The 25,927-nt window shown below is 34.1% G+C and overlaps 1 protein-coding gene across 5 annotated transcripts in view; it reads right to left on the minus strand.

The window, feature by feature from the left end:
• The window catches only part of HERC4 (HECT and RLD domain containing E3 ubiquitin protein ligase 4), a 138,243-nt gene that overhangs the window by 104,396 nt on the left and 7,920 nt on the right, over window positions 1–25,927 (minus strand). For 4 of the 5 annotated variants that reach the window (XM_032423959.1, XM_032423958.1, XM_032423961.1 and 1 more), the window contains one exon: window positions 5,680–5,839. In XM_032423959.1, the coding sequence (XP_032279850.1) occupies window positions 5,680–5,839 (160 nt within the window). Of the gene's footprint in view, window positions 1–5,679; window positions 7,560–7,807; window positions 8,318–25,927 lie in introns of those variants that run through there. The other variant, XM_032423960.1, reaches the window with a different exon arrangement.

Below are 25,927 nucleotides of genomic sequence, written 5' to 3' on the forward strand. Positions count from 1 at the left end.
ATAACATAAATACTCATTTCTTTAGCCATGTTTGCTACAGCGACAAGGAACTATATTCTTCTGTGGCATTACTGTTTAAAAAAAATCTCCCTTCATCTCCATGTAAATTAATATACTGAAGGTTTGGGGAGCTGAGGATATGTTTTTCTTCTTTCCTTTTTTTTTTCTTTTTTAGCTTTCAGGAATAAAAAAAGAAAAATAGTGAATGGTAATAAGTTACCATATTAGTTCCCCATGTTTTCATTTTTCCTAAAGGGATAACAAATTATAAAATTCTTAATGAAACAGAATTTTTTAATTCATCAAAAGTAATTCTCTTTAAAAAAGCTAATGTAGATATTTGTTTTCAATTTTTTAAAATGATTCAAATACATTTAAGAAGTAAAATAAGCCAGAATAAACTTTGTAAATAAAAATACATACTTATACATACACACTACATGAAGATTCCTATTTAATCAGAACTATGAAGAGAAAAAATCAGAATTCAGACATCTAGGGTCAATATTTTCTAACTGCTTATAAATTTGAAATAACTCCCTAAAGCTTAGAGTATGTCAAACATTTTACTTTATTTATTTATTTTTTATTAAAGATTTTATTTATTTGACAGAGACACAGCAAGAGAGGGAACATAAGCAGGGGGAGTGGGAGAAGGAGGAGCAGGCTTCCCGCAGAGCAGGGAACCTGATGCAGGGCTCGATCCCAGGACTCTGGGATTATGACCTGAGCTGAAGGCAGACACTTAACGACTGAGCCACCCAGGCGCCCCATGTCAAACATTTTACACGGCTATGACATCACTAAATGATTCACTGTGAAGAACTGAATCATTTCTGTACTGTATTTTGAAAGATGTCTGAAATTTGTAAGAAAACTCTTAATAAACTTGGAAATAAGATTTGTACTCCCCTCTGTTGGGAAGTCTGCCAAAATATATTAATTACTGGATATGGGTGCTATTGTACTGTTATACTTTACAATTTAATGTACAGGGGCATCAGAGACAGAAACCAGGCACTTCGAGTTGTTTGTGAAGGTAAAATTCCAACACTGTTGACAAAGACTAGTAAAAAGTTTACATTACATAATTAAAAATTTCAGAAAACAAATACTTTGTCAAATTCAAACTCAACAAGGTGTTTACATTATTTTGTATGTCAATTATACCTCAATAAAGTGGTTTTAAAAATATATTTTACCAATAAAACATAATAACAATTTTCTATTTCCCAGTGAAGCCAAAACTTCCTTAGTGAGTTGAGAAGTCTTAGCACCAACTCTTCTTTCACTTTTGAAAAATTTATGCTAACAATCTAGTCTCTACCATTAAGAAATACTTATTCTTTTTAATCTAAAATTGTATTATATGTTCAAAATTGAGGGAGGTCAAGAAAATAAATTTTACTTTTGACCAAGCTGACAAGTCAAACATATTTAATTAGTTTCTATAATCCAGAAATAGTTGTTCTCGCAAGGATCATGTTATACCACCCTTTCATAGTTTTTATTGCATAGGTCCAAGAAACAGAATTTAAAAAAAAAAAAAAAAACCCACAATTTTATTGCCAACAACTGGTTTTCTAAAGTTTGCATGGAAAAGTATGTATTTCCACTTACATCAAACTAAATAAAAGACAGTAAAATTAGGCTTAACTTTTTTATTTTTATAAAGGTGTAACATATATCCTACATAAAAAGAAATAACTAGGCAGAAATGCAGGTCTACAGGCAAACCATAGGAGACTGTTAAATATAGGGAACAAGTTGAGGGTTGGTGGAGGGGAGTTTGGTGGGGGGCTGGGGTAACTGGGTGATGGTGGGCATTAAGGAGGGCACGTGATGTAATGAGCACTGGGTATTATATGCAGCTGATGAATCACTAAATTCTACCCCTGAAACTAATACTACACTATATGTGAACTTGAATTTAAATAAAGTTTTGAAACAAAAAAAAAAAGAAAGAAAGAAAGAAATGCAGGTCTAGAGAGACTAGCGTTAGTACTGAATAATCTTTCCCCAAGGAGTAGTGATTTCAAAACAAAATAAAATTAGAAATAGGAAAAGACTGGGCGCCTGGGTGGCTCAGTCATTAGGTGTCTGCCTTCGGCTCAGGTCATGATCCCAGGGTCCTGGGATCAAGCCCCACATCGGGCTCCCTGCTCGGCGGGAAGCCTGCTTCTCCCTCTCCCACTCCCCCTGCTTGTGTTCCTGCTGTCGCTATCTCTCTGTGAAATAAATAAATAAAATCTTTAAAAAAAAAAAAAAAGAAAGAAATAGGAAAAGATTATCAAAGTAGTAACCGCTTCAACTATCACCTATTATTAATTTTACATTCTTCTTTCATTTTAAAGTGCTGCTTAATTTAAATACTCTTATCTACTGGCATAAAAATGGATTTTGTTTTCAAGAAAGTACAGCCTAAAGTGAATCTTCACTTTTCTGACCCATTCTTACAAAAAAATTATAAACACTAATTTTTTAAAAATCTATTTACATATAGTTGAGCTTCCTCCTGTCTTCTACACGTTTTATTCAAAATGAATGCAAAATTTACAAAGCTGGCTGACATCTCTAAGCATATATAAAAAGTCTTGCATCTAAAAATGGTTTGGTACCACAATTAAAAAAGAAAAAAAATCACTGGCAGTGTTTCATAAAAATATATTTCTTTGTCATATATTGATTTGATATGATTTCAAACATACTTGTTTATGACAAAATGAAACTGTTCTTAAGAGTAAAGCTGTTTGAATATAAAGATGAAGTAAGCTGTGTCAGGATGTCATTAATCTCATCTGTTCTGGATGATTCAGTGGCTCAGCTGCTGTGGGGCTCCACTGGGGGCTTACCAATAAAAACACATGAAGAAAAACTTTAGCTAGAGTACATTTAGACCAAAAATACTGAGAGTTTGTGAGGACTATCCCAGACTCTTAGGTCTTAGCTGATCTAAATAGCTCTCCAAAGACACGGCAATTAGTGCCAGCCACAATAAAGGAGACTTTTTAACCTTCAGTGGTAAAAACCAAGCAGCAGTTGTAGGGAAAAGATCCTCTGGCCCATCAACACTTGCTAGGTGTATCCTTCCTTAGCAACATGCTCTACAACAGGGGACTTTTACTTTTGTGCTGGCAGGAGGAAATCAGCTCTCAGTTGGCTAAGCCATCTCTCCCTAGTATCAAGTCATATAAAGATATACCTCAACTAAATTTGATGTTTATTACTATCATCTCCCCTTGCTTGAAACAATAGTATGATTTATCTATCACCGGTCTGGAGTATGTTATTTATCCCATATGTTACTGGCTTGTGAAATTCCTTTAGTAAACCTGTGTTAAATAGATGGCAGGCAAAGACAAACTCAGTCTCTGAGCATGATTTGCCCCAAACAAAATATACTAAAATACTAAACTGCCCTTTAACACATGAAACTATCAGTAAAAACTATGTATATGTTATAACAAATCAGATCAGTCCATTGAAAACTGAGTAGGTTGAACAGGAGAAATGCCTTAACACAGAGCTTAAAAGTTAATACACATATTTAGCAAATTCAAAAACATACAAGTTTAAACCAAATGACTCAAATAAGATCTCTTTCAGGTCCCCATCCAGGTTCATGAAATAATAAAGTCGCAAATACATAATTTATTATAGGGCACTGTCCAAATAAACTGTCATATAATAAAATTCTCTCATAATTACCTTTCTTTCCATTTACTAAATATCTATGAATTACTGACTGAAATCCCCTATACTAGAAGTGAAGAGCAACAAGAATGTAAGTATGATTTTAAGAAACCAGTGGAGTAAATGTAAAAGAAATTAAAAAGCTTTGACATAAATCATGGTTTTGAGATGGTGATTTAGAAAATCTCACATGTAAGTCCCTTTTCAATCATAAAAACACAAAATTTTAAGAATCTTAAATTAAAAATCCCATTCTCTGACAATTATTTGTGGGAGGAAATAAAAGCAGTAGAAGATATGACAAATGTAAGGTCACTAAGTTTCTATGAATGCTTTGTATTATTATCTAGCCAATAGCTATTTGGTTGCAAATTACCATTTCCTGATATAAATCAAAATTGAAATGACTAAAAAATTCAATTTACTTAGCTTAAGGAAAAAAAGTTTTCTCCCAAGAGCACCATCATTAAGAGATATAAAAAGCATAATGAGAGTTGTGTTTGTTATTTAATTGTTATAACAAAAGAAATTAAGGGGATTTGGGGAGTTCTGTGGAATTTAGTTACAAGATCAATCAAGGAAACATGTGAATATGATGTATCCAAAAGTCTCAACTGACAGTTTTTACTAGAACATATATAAAACGTTAAACTAAAGACCAAAAAAAAAATTTTCATAAATTAAAACAAAGCAAATACTTTTAAGTTCTCAATAAACATACACGAGGAAAGGTCATAGGCTTACTAAAGGAACTAGCTATCTTTCCTAGTTAAATAAAACTCATTTTTAACAATAAGTTTCTGTTCTGAAATATATTATCAGTTCCTGTGTTCCATTTTCTTATCCTAGTAAGTTACATCCTATTTCTTAAACCAAAACAAACATTAATCAATAAGTTAAAAACAAAATATCTAAATGTGTGTAAAAATAATGCTACCTAGATTTATATCTAAAAGTAGTTTAATACCTTTGTTTCTCTGAAGAGTTTTCTTTTGTCCCTATAACTATTACTAGGAAGGAAGAACAAGAGTTTAAGGAAGCAAGAATTTGTGTAATTTTATTTTATTTTTTTTTATTTTTTATTTTTTTTAAAGATTTTATTTATTTATTTGACAGAGACACAGCGAGAGAGGGAACACAATCAGGGGGAGTAGGAGCAAGAGAAGCAGGCTTCCCGCTGAGCAGGGAGCCCAATGTGGGGCTCGATCCCAGGACCCCGGGACCATGACCTGAGCCAAAGGCAAAAGACGTTTAACGACTGAGCCACCCAGGCGCCCCGGGAATTTGTGTAATTTTAAAAAAAAGTGTGAGTTACTGTATTATTTATGTATTTAAAACAAATTGGATACTTTTCTTTAAATCTGTAATTTTTACCTAAATATGTTCATACTCTTAAAATTTTTAATATTAAAACAATGGCTATGCCCTATGTAAATCTCTAAGACTACACAACATTAACAAGGCATTTATTTTTTAATTTTGAAATAATTCTATGATGAATTAGTAACATAAATTAAGTCGTGGCCACAGCTTTGTAAAAAAGTGGAAAGTGACTGAATTCTTTTTACACTAAGCATGAGGGACTTCTATATTCAATAAAAACAATAAAACACAAGATAGAGAAACATGCAACCAACCAATGTTTAATAAATATTTCAATAGCTGGGGTACTCAAGATAGAACTAGTAATTTAAATTAGCCTAAACCACTTAAAATTTTTAGTAAGAAAATAGTTATAGTAAAGTACATATTCCCCATCCCTTTTCTTTACAAACATAAATAATTTAGGGGAAAATATGTAGTACATAAAAAATAGCACTCAGCCCAAATTAAAGACAAGAACCTACGTAGTAAATGTCCTTAAGAACTTAAAAGGGAGAAATAATTAGATGTCAACTCTTACTTGCCCACAGTAAGCAGAATAATTTAGAAAACAAATTTATTATAAAAAATTGTTAAAGACCTCTTTTTGGTCACCTTTGTTACCTGGGTACTCTGATACATTCCTCTGATCCTAGCAGGCCAAGCTGTCCATCAGAATCGAGACCCCACGCATACACCTGGCCTTTGTCATTTAGTGCTAATGTATGAGCTTCTCCACATGAAACAGCTACGATATTTTGGGCATCCAGGGCAACAACCTGCTCTACAGAAACCAAGAAGAGAGACATTACATTCTAGTTTTGAACTACCAATGAGAATAAAACAGTCTTCATCTTGTACAAAAAAAAAAGCTTAAGAAAATGATAAAATACAGACTAAGTAAAACACCAGTTACTCTGAAAAATTTAACAAGTATGTGCCATATAAAATTCTCATTGTGGTAAATACAGATATACATCCTAGGGCATAAGCGACTCAAAATATTAAGTGACTTGAACATTTTGGGGAAGAAGTTAAAGGTTTATAAAGTTTCTCTCAGAAAGTGCTCTTCATTCAAAGCCATTACCAGTAACAGAAGAGTCCAGCTGAAAAGGGAATAATTTAAATATCCTGGGCCAAATTATTTAATAATGAAATCATAATTGACATATACTACCATGGAGTGATTCTGAAATTAATGAAATAATCTGAATTGGCAATTTCTGATAGAAAAGCAAATTCTTTACAGATCTCATAAATAAAGCATCTACTAGATATGCTGAGGAGGGAACTGAAAGGCAATGTAACCATAACGAACAGGTTTTAGTTTATGGACTGCCATTTTAACATCAAAGATATAAAAACCCCATATGTGGTTAAAATATATTCAAGTTTTAAACCAGAAAATAATTTAAAATACTGGTCCTATTTAGCCACTGACAAACCAGCAAAGAAAGTGAAATTGTTTCCTTAGTCTCCTTAAGATGTGTAATGTCTATCAGTTTACTACTCTACTACTACATGTTTTTAAGATGTCATTTGAAATGAACCTTTTTTTAGCTTACTAATAAAACTATAATTTCTGTCTTCAATAAACTGAAAGCCTGTTGAAGAGCTGTTAAACTGAATCAATCAGGGTTTCTTCTGAAGCACACTTTAGCTCAATGTAGAAATGCAGCTGTTAGTAAAGAAACCAACCGCATCAAAAAAGTTTAAATCCCTATGGTTAGAGAAATTCACATTCTATCTGGATTACTAGCCTGCATTTTGGGGTGGGAGGTTAGCCCTAGATAGCCTCTAAGAATCTATACAACTTTAATGATATTATTTAAAGTACTTACCTTAAAGTACTATGAGTTAGTAACTCGTGAAGCTGGTGAACAGTATGTGGAAGTTCATTATACTAATCTTTTGTTATCTGTATATATTTTGTGTATATGTTTTTAATGAAATTATATTGTAGGAATATACAAAACAAGCAAAGAGAACAAGATATAACACATTGTCCTCCCCAAAAAAATCAAGAAAAAGGACTTACAAGTATGACATCATTTATTTACATCAAAACATTACCATAAATCTTAATTATGAATAAAGAAGTAAAACACTCAAAAGATCTGTTCTCTTTCACACAGGCCCCAGAAATAAGTCAATGTATCTCCAAGACTATCCTCAAAGGAAATATAGAAAAGAGCAGAAAATGACAAGATGACAAGACGGATCAGTTCAACAGCTAATGAAGAGTACTTAAATTAGATAGCAATGGCTATAAAATCAAAGGCACCAAAATCCAAGAAACAAAGAAACAATAATCATTCATACCAAACACTAGTATTTACTGTATACCCTTCTGCTCCAAAGACTGGAGACACAATGAGAATAAAACATTTCTAGCCCTCAAAGGGTTTACAGTCTGCAGAAAAACAGGTGAGATAAGGACTGTGATTAAATGCTAAGATAAAGATAACAAAAGGCACCATGGGAACATGAGATACTTTTAAAACCTTCAAAGAGGGGCGCCTGGGTGGCTCAGTTGGTTAAGCGACTGCCTTCGGCTCAGGTCATGATCCTGGAGTCCCGGGATCGAGTCCCACATCGGGCTCCCTGCTCGGCAGGGAGTCTACTTCTCCCTCTGACCCTCCTCCCTCTCATGCTCTCTGTCTCTCATTCTCTCTCTCTCAAATAAATAAATAAAATCTTTAAAAAAAAAAATAAAAATAAATAAATAAATAAATAAATAAATAAATAAAACCTTCAAAGATATTAGGAAGAATTCTGGAAGACAGTAACACTTAAACACTAAATCCTCAGCTGAGGAAAGAGGAAGAGATTCCATGTAGCCATTTGAGAAAATTCTTATACCAAAACAAACTAAAAACAAAGTGAAAAGACTAATAGGAAAAACAGGGGAAAAAGTGTTATTCATACCTCAAAGAAATAATCTCCCCAATTTTTAAAGATGTAGTTGGGAAAAAAAAAAAAAAAGACCAGTAATTCAATGAAAAATGGACAAAAGATGTCAACTGATAATTCACAGAAAAAGAAACAGAAATGGCCCTTTATCATAATGAAAAGACGCTCAACCTCATTGATGAGAGAACTGCAAATCCAAACTACATTTGGAAGCCAATAATATGCTCACTTAGAAAATTTATAAAACCACTTATAATTTTATACTTTTCCATATGGGTTAACCTTTAAGCATCAAGGTTTACATTTATCAAGAGAATGAGAAGAAAAGCCACAGAATGGGAGAAAATATTTGCAAAAGATAGCTCTAATAAAGGACTATTATCCAAAATATACAAAAACTCTTAAAACTCAACAATAAGAAAATAAACAGCCCAATTAAAAAATAGGCAAAAGAACTGAACAGACACCTCACCAAGGAAGATACACAGATGGCAAGTAAGCCTATGAAAGGATGTTCTACTTTATATGTCATCAGGGAACTTCCTATTAAAATGAGATACCACTATACACCTTATTAAAATGGCCCAAATTGCTGGAAAGGATAGAGAGCAACAGAAACTCTCATTCACTGTTGGTGGGCATGTAAAAGGATAGAGCCACTTTTGAAGACAGTTTGGTAGTTTCTTACAAAACTAAACATACTCTTATTGTATGATCAAGTAATCACACTCCTTGATATTCACCCAAAGGAGCTGAAAACTTATGTCAACACAAAAATCTACATAAAGATGTTTACAGCAACTTTATTCACAATTGCTAAAACTTGGAAGCAACCAAGATGTCCTTTAATAGTGAATAAACCGTGGTACATCCAGATGATAGACTATTATTCAGCAATAAAAAGGAATAAGCTATCAAGCCATGAAAAGACATGGAGGACACTTAAATGCATATTACTAAGTAAAAGAAGCCAATCTGAAAAGGTTACACTCTGTATGATTCCAAATACATGACATTCTGGAAAAGGCAAAACTTTGGAGACAGTAAAAAGTTTAGTGGTTGCTGGAGGTTAGGGGGAAGAGAGGAATGATTAGACAAAGCACAGAGTATTTTAGGGTAGTAAATAAAACTATTCTGTATGATATCATTACCATTCTGTGCAATACTACATGTCATTAGGCATTTGTCAAAACCCATAGATTGTACAACACAAAGAGTGAACCCTAATGAAACCATGGACTTCGGATGATGTCAATGTAGGTTCGTTAATGGTGGTAAATGTACCACTGTGGATAGTGGGGGAGATTGTGCATGTGTGGGGATGAGATATATGGGAACTCTGTACTCTGCTAAATTTTGCTGTGAACCTAAAACCACTCTAAAAAATAGTTTATTAATTTAAAAAGTTTATGATTATAATAAAACTCACACACCAAGATACTATTTTCATAAAAATCCCAAAGTTTGGTAATAATCTGTTGGAGAAAAAAGCACTCTTATATACTGATAATAGAACTGTGACACAGAACACTCTCTATGGAGAGGAATGTGGCAATACCGAACAAAACATATGCATTTACCTTCTGGAATTCCATTTCCACGAAAATATCCTACAGATACACCTAAGTACTTCAGCATAGGATTGTTTTGAGCTCAAAGACATTAAGTAGAAATAGATACAAGAAAAGCTCATCTGCCCTCTCCCTATTTGCCTAAAAGCAGGACATAAGTATGTAAAGGTGTCCACCCCTTCCCTCTCTACCAGGAAGAACAGAAGTTAATCACCAGAGACAACTCTAAACCCTTATCAGCTCAGAGATGGCACCAGGAAAACCTACATAACAAACTTCCCTAACTAGCCCTTATCTTCGGTTAGTTTCCCCACCTATTTACCTTCCCACAATTTGCCACCCCAAAACTCAATCCTTTTTGCTGTTACTTCTCTAAAAATTTACTGTTCTTGGGTGCCTGGGTGGCTCAGACAGTTAAGCGTCTGCCTTTGGCTCAGGTCATGATCCCAGGGTCCTGGGATTGAGTCCCACATCGGGCTGCCTGCTCAGCAGGGAGCCTGCTTCTCCCTCTGCCTCTCTCTCTTTCTCTATCTTTTATGAATAAATAAAAAATCTTTAAAAAAAAATTTACTGTTCTTTTGTTCTCTGTAAGCCCATGTTCTACCACCTGAATTACTCATTACAAGTTTATTAACACACGTGTTGAGGTCCCATGTGTAAGCGCAACGCATGTGTTAATAAACTTGTTTTGTTTTTCTCTTGTTAATCTGCCTTTTGTCTAGACAAGTCCAGCTAGAGAACCCAGGAAGGTAGAGTACAAATACACATGTGTGTATGTGTTTCTGTTTGTATGTGTGAACGTGTGTATTGTATTTGCAGCACTGTATATAAGAAAAGACTCGAAATGTTCCAAATATCCATCAATAAAGGATTCCATCTACATATTGGGATACTATGCTCCACAAACAAAATAATAATAATGAGGAAACTCTACATACTGATATAGAAAGACCTCAAGGGTATATTAGCAAAGAGAAAAAAAAATATCAAGATGTGGAATACTATATGATTTGCTACTTTTATATAAGAGGTAAGAATAAGTATATTCATACTTAGATCCACATAAAGAAATTTTGAAATGATATACAAAAAAACTAATAAACATATTTATAGGTGATGCAGGTAGAGGGGGAAATACAGTAGTCAAATGCAAGGGCAAAACTTCCCAATGTGTATTTATTGATTTTTGAACCATGTGCATATATTGTCTATTCCAAACAAAAAAATAAAAATTAAATACAATATTAGAGAAAACAGTTAAAGCCACGTGTTAAACCAACATTTTCATTTTAAAACTGATGTGAACTCTTTAATTTTTTTCTACATACTAAAAGCTCAAGACAAATAATCTTGGTTCTTGCAGAATTTTTGTCCCATCAAATTACTGAGATACCTATTTTGAGAATGGATAACTACTTCAGAAATACATTATTAAAGAAACATAATAACAGTTTTATGTCCCGGGAATAGCATTTAATATAGGCTTCTCAGACAACAAACACACAAAACCCATAACTTCTTGTACAAATCTTTAAAATTACTTAAGTTTTTCCCAACAGCTCATCAAAACAAATAGCCTCAACCCTACCCCCATCCCTAGTATACTAGAAAGTCAGATCAGTGGTATACTGCGACATTTCACATCTAATGAAATTAGATGGTTGAATGCTTAAAACAAGATCGCCAGAAAAGACAGTCAATGATAAGCAAGAATGAAGGAGGAATAAATGAACCCAGTAAAACAAAAAAAATTCACTAGAAGCCCAACTCAATGATGCCATGTGTGAGAAAGAAAACAGAATGCATACCAAACCCAACAGCTAACATTTATTATTTACTATGTACCAGGTACTATGCTATTAAGTTTTAATCATCAAGCTACATTTGCCTTTCAAAGCCAAGTTATAATAGAGAAAAAGGAGGAATAAGTGGGAATTAAATTCACTTGAATTAGGGTAAATATGAATATATGTTAGAGGACAGAAAGCAAAAGAAAAGTTGCCAAGCAAGCCCATTAAACAGTTGATTCCTTTTATAAAGAGAGGCTACAAGAAAATGTTGGAATTATGAACGTATGATGTTAAACTTGATGCTAAAGTTTTAATAATGGCACATGATCATACAGTTATCTCTTTAAAAAAATATAAAACAGATAAAATATGTGGACAATTACTAGACAAATCTCAAGGTGAATGTAGATCATCACTGTATGATGATATGAAATTGATCATTTAAGTGAACTCTTTAAACAAATTTAACAATTTGTTTTAACAAATTGTGTAAACAATTTAAGCAAATGAGTCTGGAGATAATATTCTACATGAACTCTTTTCACAAATTCAAGAATTGATGAATATATTTCTTAGGTCCCAAAGGAAATAGGATGTTTTTATCCAGTTAGTTATTGAATAGGAAGGATTTTATCATGTAACATTTTGCAGCAAGAACCTGGATCTATCCTGTAATAATAAATGTTAACTGTTGGTCATTGTGTTATTCTTTCCACCTTTTTTATGCTTCAAATGCTCATACAAAAAGTTTGAGAAAAGTAACACTGTGTTCCTATCAGTATTTATGGCTCACAAGAACATTTAGTTTGGGGAGGCACAAAAGGGCAAAGAAAACAAGTGGTGGAGATTGCCTTGAGAAAGAAAAAAAAATACATTATTCAGAGACAGGAGCAAAAACAGAAAAGATAAAGAACAAGAGAGATGTAACATATCTATCTTGTAAATACTGATAGCAGATATATTCTAAATATATCTCTAATAAGTCCTAAATCATCATTACTTCTGGTTGTCCTTACACTTACATTGTTAAAATGCAGTATTTTTGAAAACTAGTGGTGCATCATTTTAGTAAGGAGGAAAAGGCCATCATCTTTACTCCATACATGTAAATACAGTCTCTTTTAGACTTATAAAAACCAATTAAAATGTTCAACCGAATGACAGTTTTTCAACATCATCTATTTCCTCCCAATTACCTCTGGATGTATATCTGACTTCAGCATTTGTTCATAAACAAACTGTGTCAAATAAATTTTGTTGCACAAACACTTGTAAAAGAAGAATACTGCTGCACATCCTTTTAGCAATACAGGATAGATCCAGGTTCTTGCTGCAAAATGTTACATGATAAAATCCTTCCTATTCAATAACTAACTGGATAAAAACATCCTATTTCCTTTGGGACCTAAGAAATATATTCATCAATTCTTGAATTTGTGAAAAGAGTTCATGTAGAATATTATCTCCAGACTCATTTGTTTAAATTGTTTACACAATTTGTTAAAACAAATTGTTAAATTTGTTTAAAGAGTTCACTTAAATGATCAATTTCATATCATCATACAGTGATGATCTACATTCACCTTGAGATTTGTCTAGTAATTGTGAAACATCTTCCTCCCAATTTTGTCATTATGGATAGAAATAAAAAATCTTGCATTCTCAATTTTGCAATTTGTGCAAAAGAGAAATAAAAGCTACAAAGACAGTGACTCGAGACTTATTTTCTTAAAAACTAATACAAAACTTTGCACAACATATGAAGAAAACGATGTTAAATGTTGATGATTTATTTCATGGCACCATTCTTCTAGGAAACCCCACCATTGTTCCACTTACAATTTTAGTCTGTTTATTTTAGTCTACTTGAGAATACAATCAATTCTTATTACTGGCCAAAAGTTATTTTATAAAGTCACCAAAAATACTTATTTAGTGAATACTGAAACACTACCCCCAGGGAAAATACAGGGTTAGGCTCCTGCAAGCCTCTGATTACATTTTCATGAACTGATCAACACATAACCTTGTTTAATTAATGTGTGTTTCTGCTTAAAGACATCTTATAATTAATATATATTGTTGATTCACTAACATTAAATTCACAGCCATCAGCACTGTAACTCATGCTTCAACGTATTATCTAGTAGGGCATACCACAGCCTTCTTGTGCTTAGAACACCAGATAGCACTTCAGTACTATACTCAGAGACCATTTTAAACAGTGAAATCACCAACAAAAGTACAAAAATGTAAAATATGTGGGACTAAATGTACTGCAAAAAGGATACTGGTTTACAGTATGAGAGCTGAAACAAGAAAGCAGAGCACTGTTTTGCTGAACCTCAGCTGGGAGTGTGCACACCAGGAGACTCAACTATTTTGCAGCTCTGCATATGTGTGTCCAGGAATGACCATAAAATGCCCTGTATTAACCGACTACGACCTAGGTTGATTTAATAACAGTATACATATACACTTCTTCTTAGACAACCAATCACAAAATACACAAGATGGTCTATTAGTAGTCTTTTTGCTAACCAGGGTTTAAACCTGATACTAAGATATAATCATCAAGGGGTGCCTGGGTGGCTCAGTCCATGAAGCATCTGACTCTTGGTTTCAGCTCAGGTCATGAGATCGAGCCCTGAGGGGCGAGCCCATGCTCAACAGGGAGTAAGCTTGAAGATTCTCTCCCTCTGCCCCCATCCCACTGGCATGTGCACGCTTTCTCTCTCAAATAAATGAATGTTTAAAAAAAGATATAATCAATAATATGCTCTGAGAATCTCATAAATAAAAAATACTAACAGTAAAGAATGCATTGTCTTCTAAAAAAAAAAAAAAAAAAGAATGTATTGCCTTCTGGATCTAATAGATCCAGATAATACATACTACAAAAGATAATACATACTACAGAAACACCATTAGTAACATATTCACAACTAGCATCACTTAAAAGCTGCTTCTTATTCAAAATTCTAAAACAGCTAATTTGAAGGAAAATATGAACATTATCATGTTACTCTGTATTCTCTTTCACCTACAGACCTCAAAATCTTGTTATAGGATGATCTGTGCTCTCCCAAAATGTATACGTTTAAGTCCTAATCCTCAGTAACTCAGAATGCAACCTTACTTGGAAACAGGGTCATTGAGGATATAGTTAGTTAAGTTAAAGTCATATGGGACAGACTTGTACCCCTGAAACAAATAATACATTGTATGTTAATTTAAAAAAAAAAAAAAGATGAGGTCATATGGGAGTAGGGTAGGCCTCTAATCCTCAGAAGGGGAATTTTGGTCACAGTCACACAGGGAGAATACCATGTGAAGGAATGCCTAAGACTGACAGCAAACTACCAGAAGCTAGGAGAGGGCCCTACATAATTCATTCATAAATCAGGGACTAGCTGGTATAAAAGTACAATTACCAACCATGATCCCAGTCCACAATTAATCCTAGCTCTTAATGTGGTCAATGAGTTTAAGGAACTTCTACACATATTTTTAAAAAAATAAATAAATAAATTCCAACAAAGGCTGAACAACTATCAATGTTTTATACAGAGAACAAAAATCTTTGCTGATATTCAAGTTTATAAAAAGGTCTAAAAAACAATACTGTTATGAATAGCAACAAGCACAGCAATTTGGTAACAAAAAACTGAGGTCTCAAGGAATAAACTTTGCTAAATAGCTAATTTTAAAAAACACCATTTCAACTTCTTACTAAAAGTTTAATTCTGCCAGTTTAAGTTTCAAAATCCTATCCTACCATGCCTCATTAGTTGCTGTAAATATAGGTTTCCTTTTCCCTTCTCTCTGAATTACTCAAAACTCTACCTAGAGCAATGGAAAAAACCCATCTCTAAAAATTTAAAGTTTACACAATACCATACTATGAAATTTAAAAAGTACTGTATAACCTCATTCTTATTTAAAAATATGTCACACATAGCCCTAACATATATGCAGAGAAAATACTGAAAAATACTAAATTGTCAATACTGGTTATCTATAAGTGGCTTTTTCTTTTTTTATTGTTCTTTAACTGTTTAAAGAACTATTATGTGTAGTTGATGCATTTTATGATTTTGACTTTTTAAAGATGAAGACCTTAATTACTTGGGAATAGCGAATGGCACCAATAAATAATTCAGAGTGCTTTTCCCCCCCCTTTAAATAACCATAGTGCTAATTTTTTACAGAGATTTATAACCAAAAGGCTACTTCACTCAAGGCATATACTTCTCTATTCTTAAAGTGAAATTACTGCTTACTGACATTTTTTTAAGGATCTGTAATACAATGCATATAATGATAATAAAACAAATTAATAAAACTAAACATCTAAACTAAATAAAAACTAAAACAAAAATTAAATGAAAATGTTTATTATCTAAAATTACCACCAATAGGAATTCGGAATGGTATAACCGGTAGTCACCAAAACATTTTAATGAGTTCCCGGATAAAATCTAAAGTTAACATAAAGTAATTTACATGTCTTAGCTGACAGCTCACAATAAAATAATGTTCTTATGGAGACAGAATTAAATTACAAAATTCTTTATAACAGATGTTTACAAGTTTGTACCCCTTTTATGCATTCTATACATACAGGTGCAGAGTTAGCATACATACATAGTTTATGGCACCGTGTTAGGCACTTTATTTAATCTCATTTAATCCTCATAACACCATGAGACAGGTGTACCATCATCCCTACTTCACAGATAAAGGTACTAAGATATAAAGGTACTAAGATATAAACATTTCCCTATTTATTGAACTGCCGTCCTTTTGTTAATATTTAAATAACAAGGTTATGTTTTTATTTTGGTTTTTTAAAGATTTTATTTATTTATCAGATAGAGAGACGGCAACAGAGGGAACACAAGCAGGGGGAGCGGGAGAGGGAGAAGCGGGCTTCCTGCGGAGCAGGGAGCCCGATGCAGGGCTCAATCTCAGGACCCTGGGATCATGACCTGAGCCAAAGGCAGACACTTAACGAATGAGCCACCCAGGCACCCCAACAAGGTTATGTTTTAATATTTTCAAAATATACTTAAAATTTTATATTTAGGGCTTCATAACATTTTTTCTTTAGAAAAGTCCTTTCTGGGGGCGCCTGGGTAGATCAGCCAGTTGAGTGTCCAACTCTTGATTTTGGCTCAGGTCATGGTCTCAGGGTCATGAGATCAAGCCCCACGACAGGCTCGGTGCTCAGCTTGGAGTCTTCTTGAGATTCTCTCTCTCCATCTCCCTCTGCCCCTCCCTCCCCCACCTGCACTAAATAAGTAAATAAATAAAATCTTTAAAAAAAAGAAGTCTTTTCTGGATGTCTGGGAACCACTGAAATTAACTGCTTTGAAAAGAAGTTGATATATAAAGACCCCAACATAAATATAATATCAAATAGTTGCTTTGCTTTCTTTTTAAGACAAGCAAGAATGAACCCTCAGAATATACTACCAGTTTTTGTTTTCTTAGATTCTTTGTATATTTGACATCCATTCATCAAAGGGTCAATTACATTAATTATATTTTCTTGTTTTCTGTATTCTTGAGGCTGACATTTGGGGAGCAGGAGGCTTACAGACCCCAGAAGAGATGGCCCTTCCCAGGGCTAGCTAATTCCTAAAGAAAACAACTTGCCCACAAGCATGCCTTTCATAGGCATACCACCAGTCCCTATCTCCTTGTCTCTCACACACCAAGCCAATATTTCCCTTACCCTAAATCACCCCAGGGCCAGGTACCAGGAAACTAAAAACCAACCCCACAGCCCAAAGCCTGGAGGAATTAACCAAATTAGCCCATCCAAACTGTTTATTCTGCCCAGGATGCCTTTCCCAAGGAAATCCCAATGAAGACCATGATCTAACATCTCCCCTGTGCTCTTGTCTTCTGCCTCTTAACTACCCTAGTGTTCTCCCCTATGGCTGTGTGGCATGTGACTCCCTCTCTCTGGGACCTGAATATAATAAACTTCTTCCAACCTCATTCTTGTTTCCTCTTATGGCCACACTGACTTTACCATACTATACCCAACATGTACATTCTTACAATTTAAAATTTTACAATTTTGGTTATAATATCACTGATGGCCATCAAGTTAAGAGTCTATAATTTTTGGAGCACCTGGGTGGCTCAGTTAGTTAAGCGTCTGCCTTCAGCTCAGGTCATGATCCCAGGGTCCTGGGATAAAGCCCGCTTCGGGTTCCCTGCTCAGTAGGGAGCCTGCTTCTCCTCTGCCACTCCCCCCGCTTGTGTACTCTCACTTTCTGTCAAATAAATAAATAAAATCTTTAAAAAAAAAAAGTCTATAATTTTCTTCTCTTCCTATGGTACATCCAATAAAATGCACTGATCATGTGTTTATTCAACAAACTCCTCGGGCCCCTCTGTGTGTACCAGTGTTGTCACTATAGTGATAAATATATATAAAAGTTTCTACCCTTCAGGAACTGACATGGTAGAGAAGATTTTTACCTACATAATTCTATACAATAGGAAGACAGAAATGCAACTTATTAATTTACTGAATGCTAGGTAACTGTGCTTGATACTGCACAAAATATCTGACTTGCAGTTCTTACAAAAGTAACCATGGAGATGTAGGATAGTCCTTCAGCTGGGCAATATTCAAGAGACAGAAATGGAAATATGCTGTAGAAAGAATAACCCAGAATTACAAGAAGGATGAACTAGAGCAGGGAGATCAGTAGGAAAGCTATTGCCACAGTTTTTGCATAGATAGTAATAGTCTAACTAGAATGAAAACAAAGAATTTCAGCTTGAGATAGGAGGACCCTAAGGGCCAGAGAGTTTAAAATAACTAGTTCAACGTCAAATATTTAGCCATTAGAAAAAAAAAAAAAGGAGAGTTACTAAAAAAACAATCAGTAAGATTTGGCAACTGAGGGGCGCCTGGGTGGCTCCGTCATTAAGCATCTGCCTTCAGCTCGGGTCATGATCCCAGGGTCCTGGGATCGAGCCCCACATCGGACTCCCTGCTCAGCGGGAAGCCTGCTTCTCCCTCACCCACTCCCCCTGCTTGTGTTCCCTCTCTCGCTGTGTTTCTCTCTGTCAAATAAATGAATAAAATCTTAAAAAGAAAAAAGATTTGGCAACTGAGTCAATGTCCGTGTTATGGGCTCAGGAAGCAGACCCTAAGGTGAATCTAAGGTTTGAACCTAAGTGAGTTCGAGAAACATTAATAAACAAGGAAGAGTTGTTTTTGTAGTTTGTTTTGGAGAGATGGAGATAGCTAACTTACAACTGTTTCCATTTAAAATATTCCTTTTTCTCCACATTTTATCAGTTTTAAATTTTCAGAAATATCTATAGTTGTCTTTCTTGATTTTCTCTTTCCTATAGTCAAACACCATATAAACAGTGGATACCCTAATTATTAACAGCATCTTTATATACTATGCAAATAAATTTAGGCACATTGTCGTTAAAATAATTACAAATGCAAAGTAAGAGTAGAAAGGTGTAACCAAATGCATTATTTTACCCTATCATTCTAGGAGGAGCAGAATTTAAAAGTGTGAATAAGCTGAATTTATTCAAGTGTCTATGTTCCTCAAACTATACCTTCTGTTATACACTGAATGTTTGTATCTCCCCAAACTTCATATACTGAAATCCTAAGCCCCAATGTGATGGTATTAGGGGGTAGGGATTTTGGTAGGTCATTAGGTCATGGAGGTGGTGCCCTCATGAATGAGATTAGTGCTCTTTCCCAGAGAGATCCCTCATGCCATGTGAAGATACACAGTGAGACAATGGCCCTCTATGAACCAAGAAGCAGGTCTTTTCCAGATACCAAATCTGCTAGCACCTTGACCTTGGACTCCCCAGCCTAAAGAACCATGAAAAATATGTGTTATTTAAGCCACCCAGACTATACTAATTTTGTTATAACAGTCTAAATGGACGAAGACATCTTCTAATTATTCATCATTAAATAAATTTTTTAAAATAAATGATTAACTTCTAACATTTATATCTTCTCACAGGAAATAAAAAGGGATCTTTAATTCTTTTATTTTTCTGTATCCACTGTATCTCTAAAGCCTGATGGTAAAGGAATCCAATTCATTTTCTATCTTGCTCCAATATAGCATTACCTCTAAACATCACAAACATACATTTTTTTGAAATTTTGGCGTACTTTTGAAAATTTGTCATAATATGAGCTCCAACAAGGTAATAGAAGACAGAAGTATTTTCATGCTTAACGCAGTATCTGGGACATAGTAGGAAGACATGTTTGTGGAATCAATGCCTGAAGTTCAGTCATAAAAAAAAAAATGTGCATTGTCTATCTAAAGGCAAATATGGAAACAGCATGTAGCCCACTTCAGTGTAAGGCAGACCTAAAATTAAATTCCCACTCTAATATTAATGGCAGTTTTAAGAAACATTTAGAACACTCACCACATGCCAGGCACTGTTCTTTTCACTTTATGTGTTATCTCATTTAATCATTACAACCATCCTAAGAATGTGGCATGATTATCCTAACAGAAATACTTAGGCATAGAAAGGCTATGAGATGTGCCCAAGATAACACAATAAGAAGTAACAGAGCCAGAATTTATATCCAAGCACTCTAATTCCAGAGCCTATTTAAAAATAATAGATAGTATATTTACATTATTTTTTTTTAAAAAAGGGTATGCAGTGAAAATCTAGGTCTACCATCCATTATCCGCTACCAACCTAGTTCTCATCCCTATCTTACTTCTACACCAAGGTAACCACTATTATTAGATGTATGTATCTCTCCAGGGTTTTTTAAGTGTTATCTACAGGCAAATGCAAATATATATTTTTTCTTATTTTATCTAAAACATAGTTTTCTATAAAATGTTCTATACCTTGCTCTTTTTAATGATGTATCTTAGAGATCTTTACATATTAGTACACAAAAAACTCCTTTATTCTTTTCTCAATTACATAGTATTACATCACATTGATTGAACAGATGACAATTTATTTTACCAGTTCCCAACAGACAATCACAAGGTTGTTTCTAATGTTTTGCAATTATAAACAATGTTGCAGTAATATGTCAATGAGTCATTTTGTACAAGTACAAATGGAGCTATCAGAGCAAGAGCTATATTCTTGTGCTTCTTGAAGAAAGGGTATGTGCATTTGCAATTATAACATATGTTCGCAAAATACCCTCCTAGTGTTAACCAATTTACACTAACCACCTATGAACACTTGTTTAGTGACAGCCTCACCATAGAGGATATAGCAGTCCCCTCCCCTTATTCCCCGGGGATACATCCCGAGGCCCAGTGGATTCCATTTTGAAACCATGGATAGTAATGAATACTGTATATACTGTTTTCTCTATACATACATAATGTTTAATTTATAAATTAGGCACAGTAAGAGATTAACAATAATAAAATGGATTATAACATACTGTCAGAAAAGTTATGCAGTCTCACCCTCTCTCAAAACATCTTATTGTAATGTACTCACCCTTCTGTGAAGATGTAAGATGATAAAATGCCTACCGATGAGATGAAGTGAGGTGAATGATGTAGGCACTGTGAGAGAGCATTAGATGACTACTGACCTCCTGACATCAGGACCATCTGCTTCTGGACCTGCAGATGACCATGGGTAACTAAAACCTCAGAAAGTAACTCTGGTTTGGGGTTGAAGGAGCTATTCTATTATCAAAGTTAAGGATTTTTGCTAACCTGTTATGTAAAAAAATGGTACCTCAGTGTAGTCTTCTGCATTTCTCTTAATATGAATGAAGCTGAAGAGTATTCATTTAAGAGTCATTTGTATTTCCCTTTTTGTGAACTGCCTGTTCATATCCTGTGACCATGCTGCTACTGGACTGTTTTCATCTTGCCGATTTCTAGGAGTGCTTTATATATGGGAAATTAGCATTTTGACTGAGTCAAATATTTTCCCATTTGTCTTTTAACTTGTTTATAGTGATTTCTACCTAACAAAACTTTTTTCAGTTTACTTTTCTGTGCCTCTTCACAATTCAGTCAGAAAGGCTTTCCTGACTCTAATGAACAAATTTGTCCATGTTTTCTTTGAGCACATTTATCATTACAGTCTTTACATTTAAATATCTGATTCACTTGGAATTTATCCGAATATATACATGGCGTGAGGTAGTAATCCAATTTTTTTTGTTCCCTAGATGATGCTCCTACTTATTCCAAGATCATTTATTAACAGCCCCGCTTTAATTTTTCCCACTGATCTGAGGTGATTTAAGTCTATGTCTGGGCTTTATATTCTGTTTAATATGTCTATTTGTGAGGCAGTTTTAACTATTAAGACTTTAAAATATTTTACATATTGTGGCACCTGGGTGCCTTAGTCGGTTAAGTGTCTGCCTTTGGCTCAGGTCATGATCCCAGAGTCCCAGGATCAAGCCCTTCATCGAGCTCCCTGCTCAGCAGGGAGTCTGCTTCTCCCTCTGCCCCTTACCCCGCTCTCGTGCTCTCTCTCGTTTTCTCTCTCTCAAATAAATAAAACCTTTTTAAAAAAATCTTTAAAAAAATGAAATAAAATGTTACATATTTCTGCTCTTATTTTTCAGTGTTTTCCTGGTTTCTTTATTTTTTCATAAGAACTAGAGAATCCATTTATCTCGTTTCTTCAAAAAAAAAAAAAACCACTTGGTATTTTTATTAGGATCACCTTAAGTTGACAAATTATTTAGAGAAAATGGACAGATTTACTTAGATTAGTATTCCTACTTAACAAACATGGTTTCCATTTGTCTAAAATTTTTGTGTTCCTCAGAAGTGCTTTCAAGTCTTCTTCAAATAGGTCTTGCACATTTCTTAGGTTATTCCTGGGTCATTTTATCTTTCCCTTGCTATTATAAATGATGTCTTTCCTTTCATCATTAACATCTAATTGGTTCTTGTTTCCATTACATTTTAATTTTGATTTGGGGCAAGCTTTTAGCCTCTTGAAGTTTTACTTCCCTCACCAGCAAGATTGAACCAATATGTACTTTGCAGGGTGGTTTTATGATTCCGGGATAATGTATAAAAAAGATTTAGCTCAGTGCCTGGCACATAATGGTGGTTACCATTATTATTTTTAAATATCAGTGTCCCAGTATCTAAATAATATATTCCAAATATTATTTCTTGTTAAACTTCTCTCCAGTTATGAGGTTTGTATCTTTCTTCTCCCTTTACATTGTAATACCAACTTCTAATGTGTTCCCTTTCCTCCATATTTCCAGTTGCAGAGGCTTACTCAACTCCCCAACTCAGTGTAGAAATAGAGCTATGTTCAGACAGATGTAACACCAATCTGTCAGGCTTTTATGTAATTACTCTCCAGAAGATAAGTTTAGGTCCATTACGTCCATTTCTGTTAGAATGCCTAGTTATGAAATCTATAGGTAAGCAATACCTGCATCAAAAATCAGAAAGTATACATGCACTAATTAATAAATACTTGGGACCAATTGTGGGAAGCAATCTAAGCTCTACTTTACTTTCATCATGCCACACTCAAAAAAAAAAAATCACAAGCTTCTTCAAAACAGGTAAAGCAGCTAAACTTTCCTGCAATTGTTTTTAGATGCTCCTAATTCTGCTCCTCTTATAGCCTTATGCTGTTCCTTCCCCATTCCCATTTCCCTTTCACAGAAACAACAGCATATCTGAGGACACATTTTCTAGGGGCTCTTGCCTACATGCCAACACATACACAATATATAGTAACAATTATTTCAGCTCTCAGTAGAATCAAAAGTAACTTCTAGTGATTGCATCTTGTGACTTCAAAAACTTTGTTTCCAGTAAAACCTGGAAGAAAGTCATAAAGTCAGGCATAATTAAGTAACAAGTTTGTGTCAGTTAAGCAAAAATAAACAAATGAACCTCTTAATAAAATTCAAATGAGTGGGATATCAGATGGTACCTGGCAAATAAATGTTTCAATTTTACAAAGGTGTTACATCACCAGGTACTTTAAACAGTCCCCACAAAACACAAAAATAAGTACTGTTAACAGATTGTTAATTACTCAAGTAAATAGGCTGGAATCAGGGAGAAATTTACAGTTCAAATGTTAGCCTACTTTGTACTGAAGAGGGAAAAAAACTGGAAATAAAACATCTCATGCCTTTAGCACTGATCTTTCTCCCCACTTACAGTACTGAATTTCTTACTGATCACTAAATATTGTTAACAAGTTCAAAGCAAAATTCACCCCACCATATCTTTTCTCTCCTCCTAAAATAGGACAATTAACATTCCTCTTCTTCCTGGAGTCCACATTTCTATTAAATACTAATTCAACCTCGGATCACACCTGGCTCCCCCCCTTTACCTTACTGTTACCAAGGTAATTGGTTACCAAAGCCTGTCAATTCTTTCTGCCTCCCTAATCTCTCCTTAATCTAACTGCTCCCTTGTACTAAAGGGCCATCATTACAGCCTAATTGATTTCTTTACCTCTAAATTCTCTCCCCTCCTTTATAAAAACCTGATAATTCTCATTAGAAACTATCAGTGGATATCCACCAAATTCAAGCTCCCTAATTTGATTAATTCTATAATCTGAGCTCAATTTTACCTTTCTAACCTTCTTGCTCACATTCTCAGACATCTGAGTTAACTGGACTACTATTCCCTTAACAGGCCTCCAATTTGCCTATTGCCATTTCAGCTGCTTTACCTATAAAGCATCACTCTTCATTCTTTCCTCCTTGAAATACTATGTATCCTTCCAGTTCATATACTATCTTCCCTATAGAAACTCACCTACAATCCACTCCATTCCAAATGGTTACAATATTCCTCTGTACGCAGTAATCTGTTTATGCATCTTATAACACTTAGCACATTTATATGCATTTCTATTTATTTCTGCACTTGTTTTATCTTCCTTTCCGGATCTTAAAATGATATTCATCCATTATACTCAAAAGCTTGTCATATGAATACATTTTTTAAAACTTTCATTTACAGGGCCACCTGGGTGGCTCAGTCATTAAGGCTCTGCCTTCGGCTCAGGTCATTATCCCAGGGTCCTGGGATGGAGCCCCACATCGGGCTCCCTGCTCGGCAGGGAGCCTGCTTCTCCCTCTCCCACTGCCCCTGCTTGTGTTCCCTCTCTCGCTGTGTCTCTCTCTGTCAAATAAATAAATAAAATCTTAAAAAAAAAAAAAAACACTTTCATTTACAAATATCTTCTTAGCTCATCAACTTTGTAGGGCGAGGCACAACTATGCTTAATTTTGTTTAAATAAATTCAGTTATCATTTCTTCTAGATTTGCTAAAATTAAAGATATTCTTTTTCCTAAAGAAATTAACAGAGATGCAAATAAAGACTAAATTGATATAAACATGCACGGTATCATAATTTATAATAAAAATCTGGAAATAAGTTCCAAAAATAGGAGAACACAAATTTTGGTATGTTTAAATGATGAAGTGTTAAACTATCATTAACAATAACCCTAAACAATATTTTAAAACATGGGGAAATAATTATTATTTAATTATTACTGGAACAAAAAATTGAGATATAAGAATATACTCTCAATCTGTGATCACAAACATATATGAGTATAGAAAAAGTGTTAAATGACAACAGTGTTTATCTACAAATGACGGTATTATGGTTGAATTTTACTTGCCTGTATTTTTCAAATTCTCTACCAAAAACATGAAATACTTTTAAAAAAAAACTATGAACTAAAAATGTGTTATTTCAGAGTAGCAGGACACTTAGCAAAGGAAAAAAATGAAACTAAACTCAGATATTAATAAGGAAATAATTAGGATATTTTAAAATAATGTCAAAAACACATTAAAGGACTCTAGAACATTTTCTATAAGGCCAACAAAAGCTAAACTAAACTTCTGCCATCCTGGAACTGAAGAAAAAAGAAAAATTCCATGCAAATAAAATATTATGGTTTGAAAACTGAGCCACCAATATTCAAGAAACTTCCCTTAATAACAATAACTCCAAAAACACATTTATACACAGCACAGATTTTTATTGCATGTAAAGTAACTATCACAATTCATTAAGATAATTATGTATCTTAATAAATAATTATTGTCTTCTTAATTCCATCAGCATGAAAAAGATCCATAGAAGCTGAAAGGAGATAAATCATGGGCTCTTTAATATGGTTTCTTTGTTAGTGCTTCCCACTTTCCTATTCACTAACACAATCCTAGCACAAAAAAGCCCTTATAACAATATATGAATACATGTCCTCTATTAGGTTTTCTTTACTATGTATGTACCTATACCTGATATATATCCAAGTACCTGATACGCTTTCTAGTCTAGGAAAACTAAGTATCTTTGAAGTGAGACTTAGTTCTTCAAAGCAATTTTAAAAGTACATGGGGTCTATAAGAAATGAGCTTTAATAGTACTACACATTTGTATGACATATTGGGAACACAGAACCCTAAGAACACTTACTAAGGAGATGATGGAAACTAGACCACCTAAGCTTTCACCTACAACAAGGATTCCTTCTAACTCCCCAAACCGGGAAACTGAAATCTACCATACTCCTATTCTTTCAAGGAAAG

This window comes from Phoca vitulina, unplaced genomic scaffold (genome assembly GCF_004348235.1).
Source record: "Phoca vitulina isolate PV1807 unplaced genomic scaffold, GSC_HSeal_1.0 scaffold29, whole genome shotgun sequence".
NCBI classification, from domain to species: domain Eukaryota; kingdom Metazoa; phylum Chordata; class Mammalia; order Carnivora; family Phocidae; genus Phoca; species Phoca vitulina.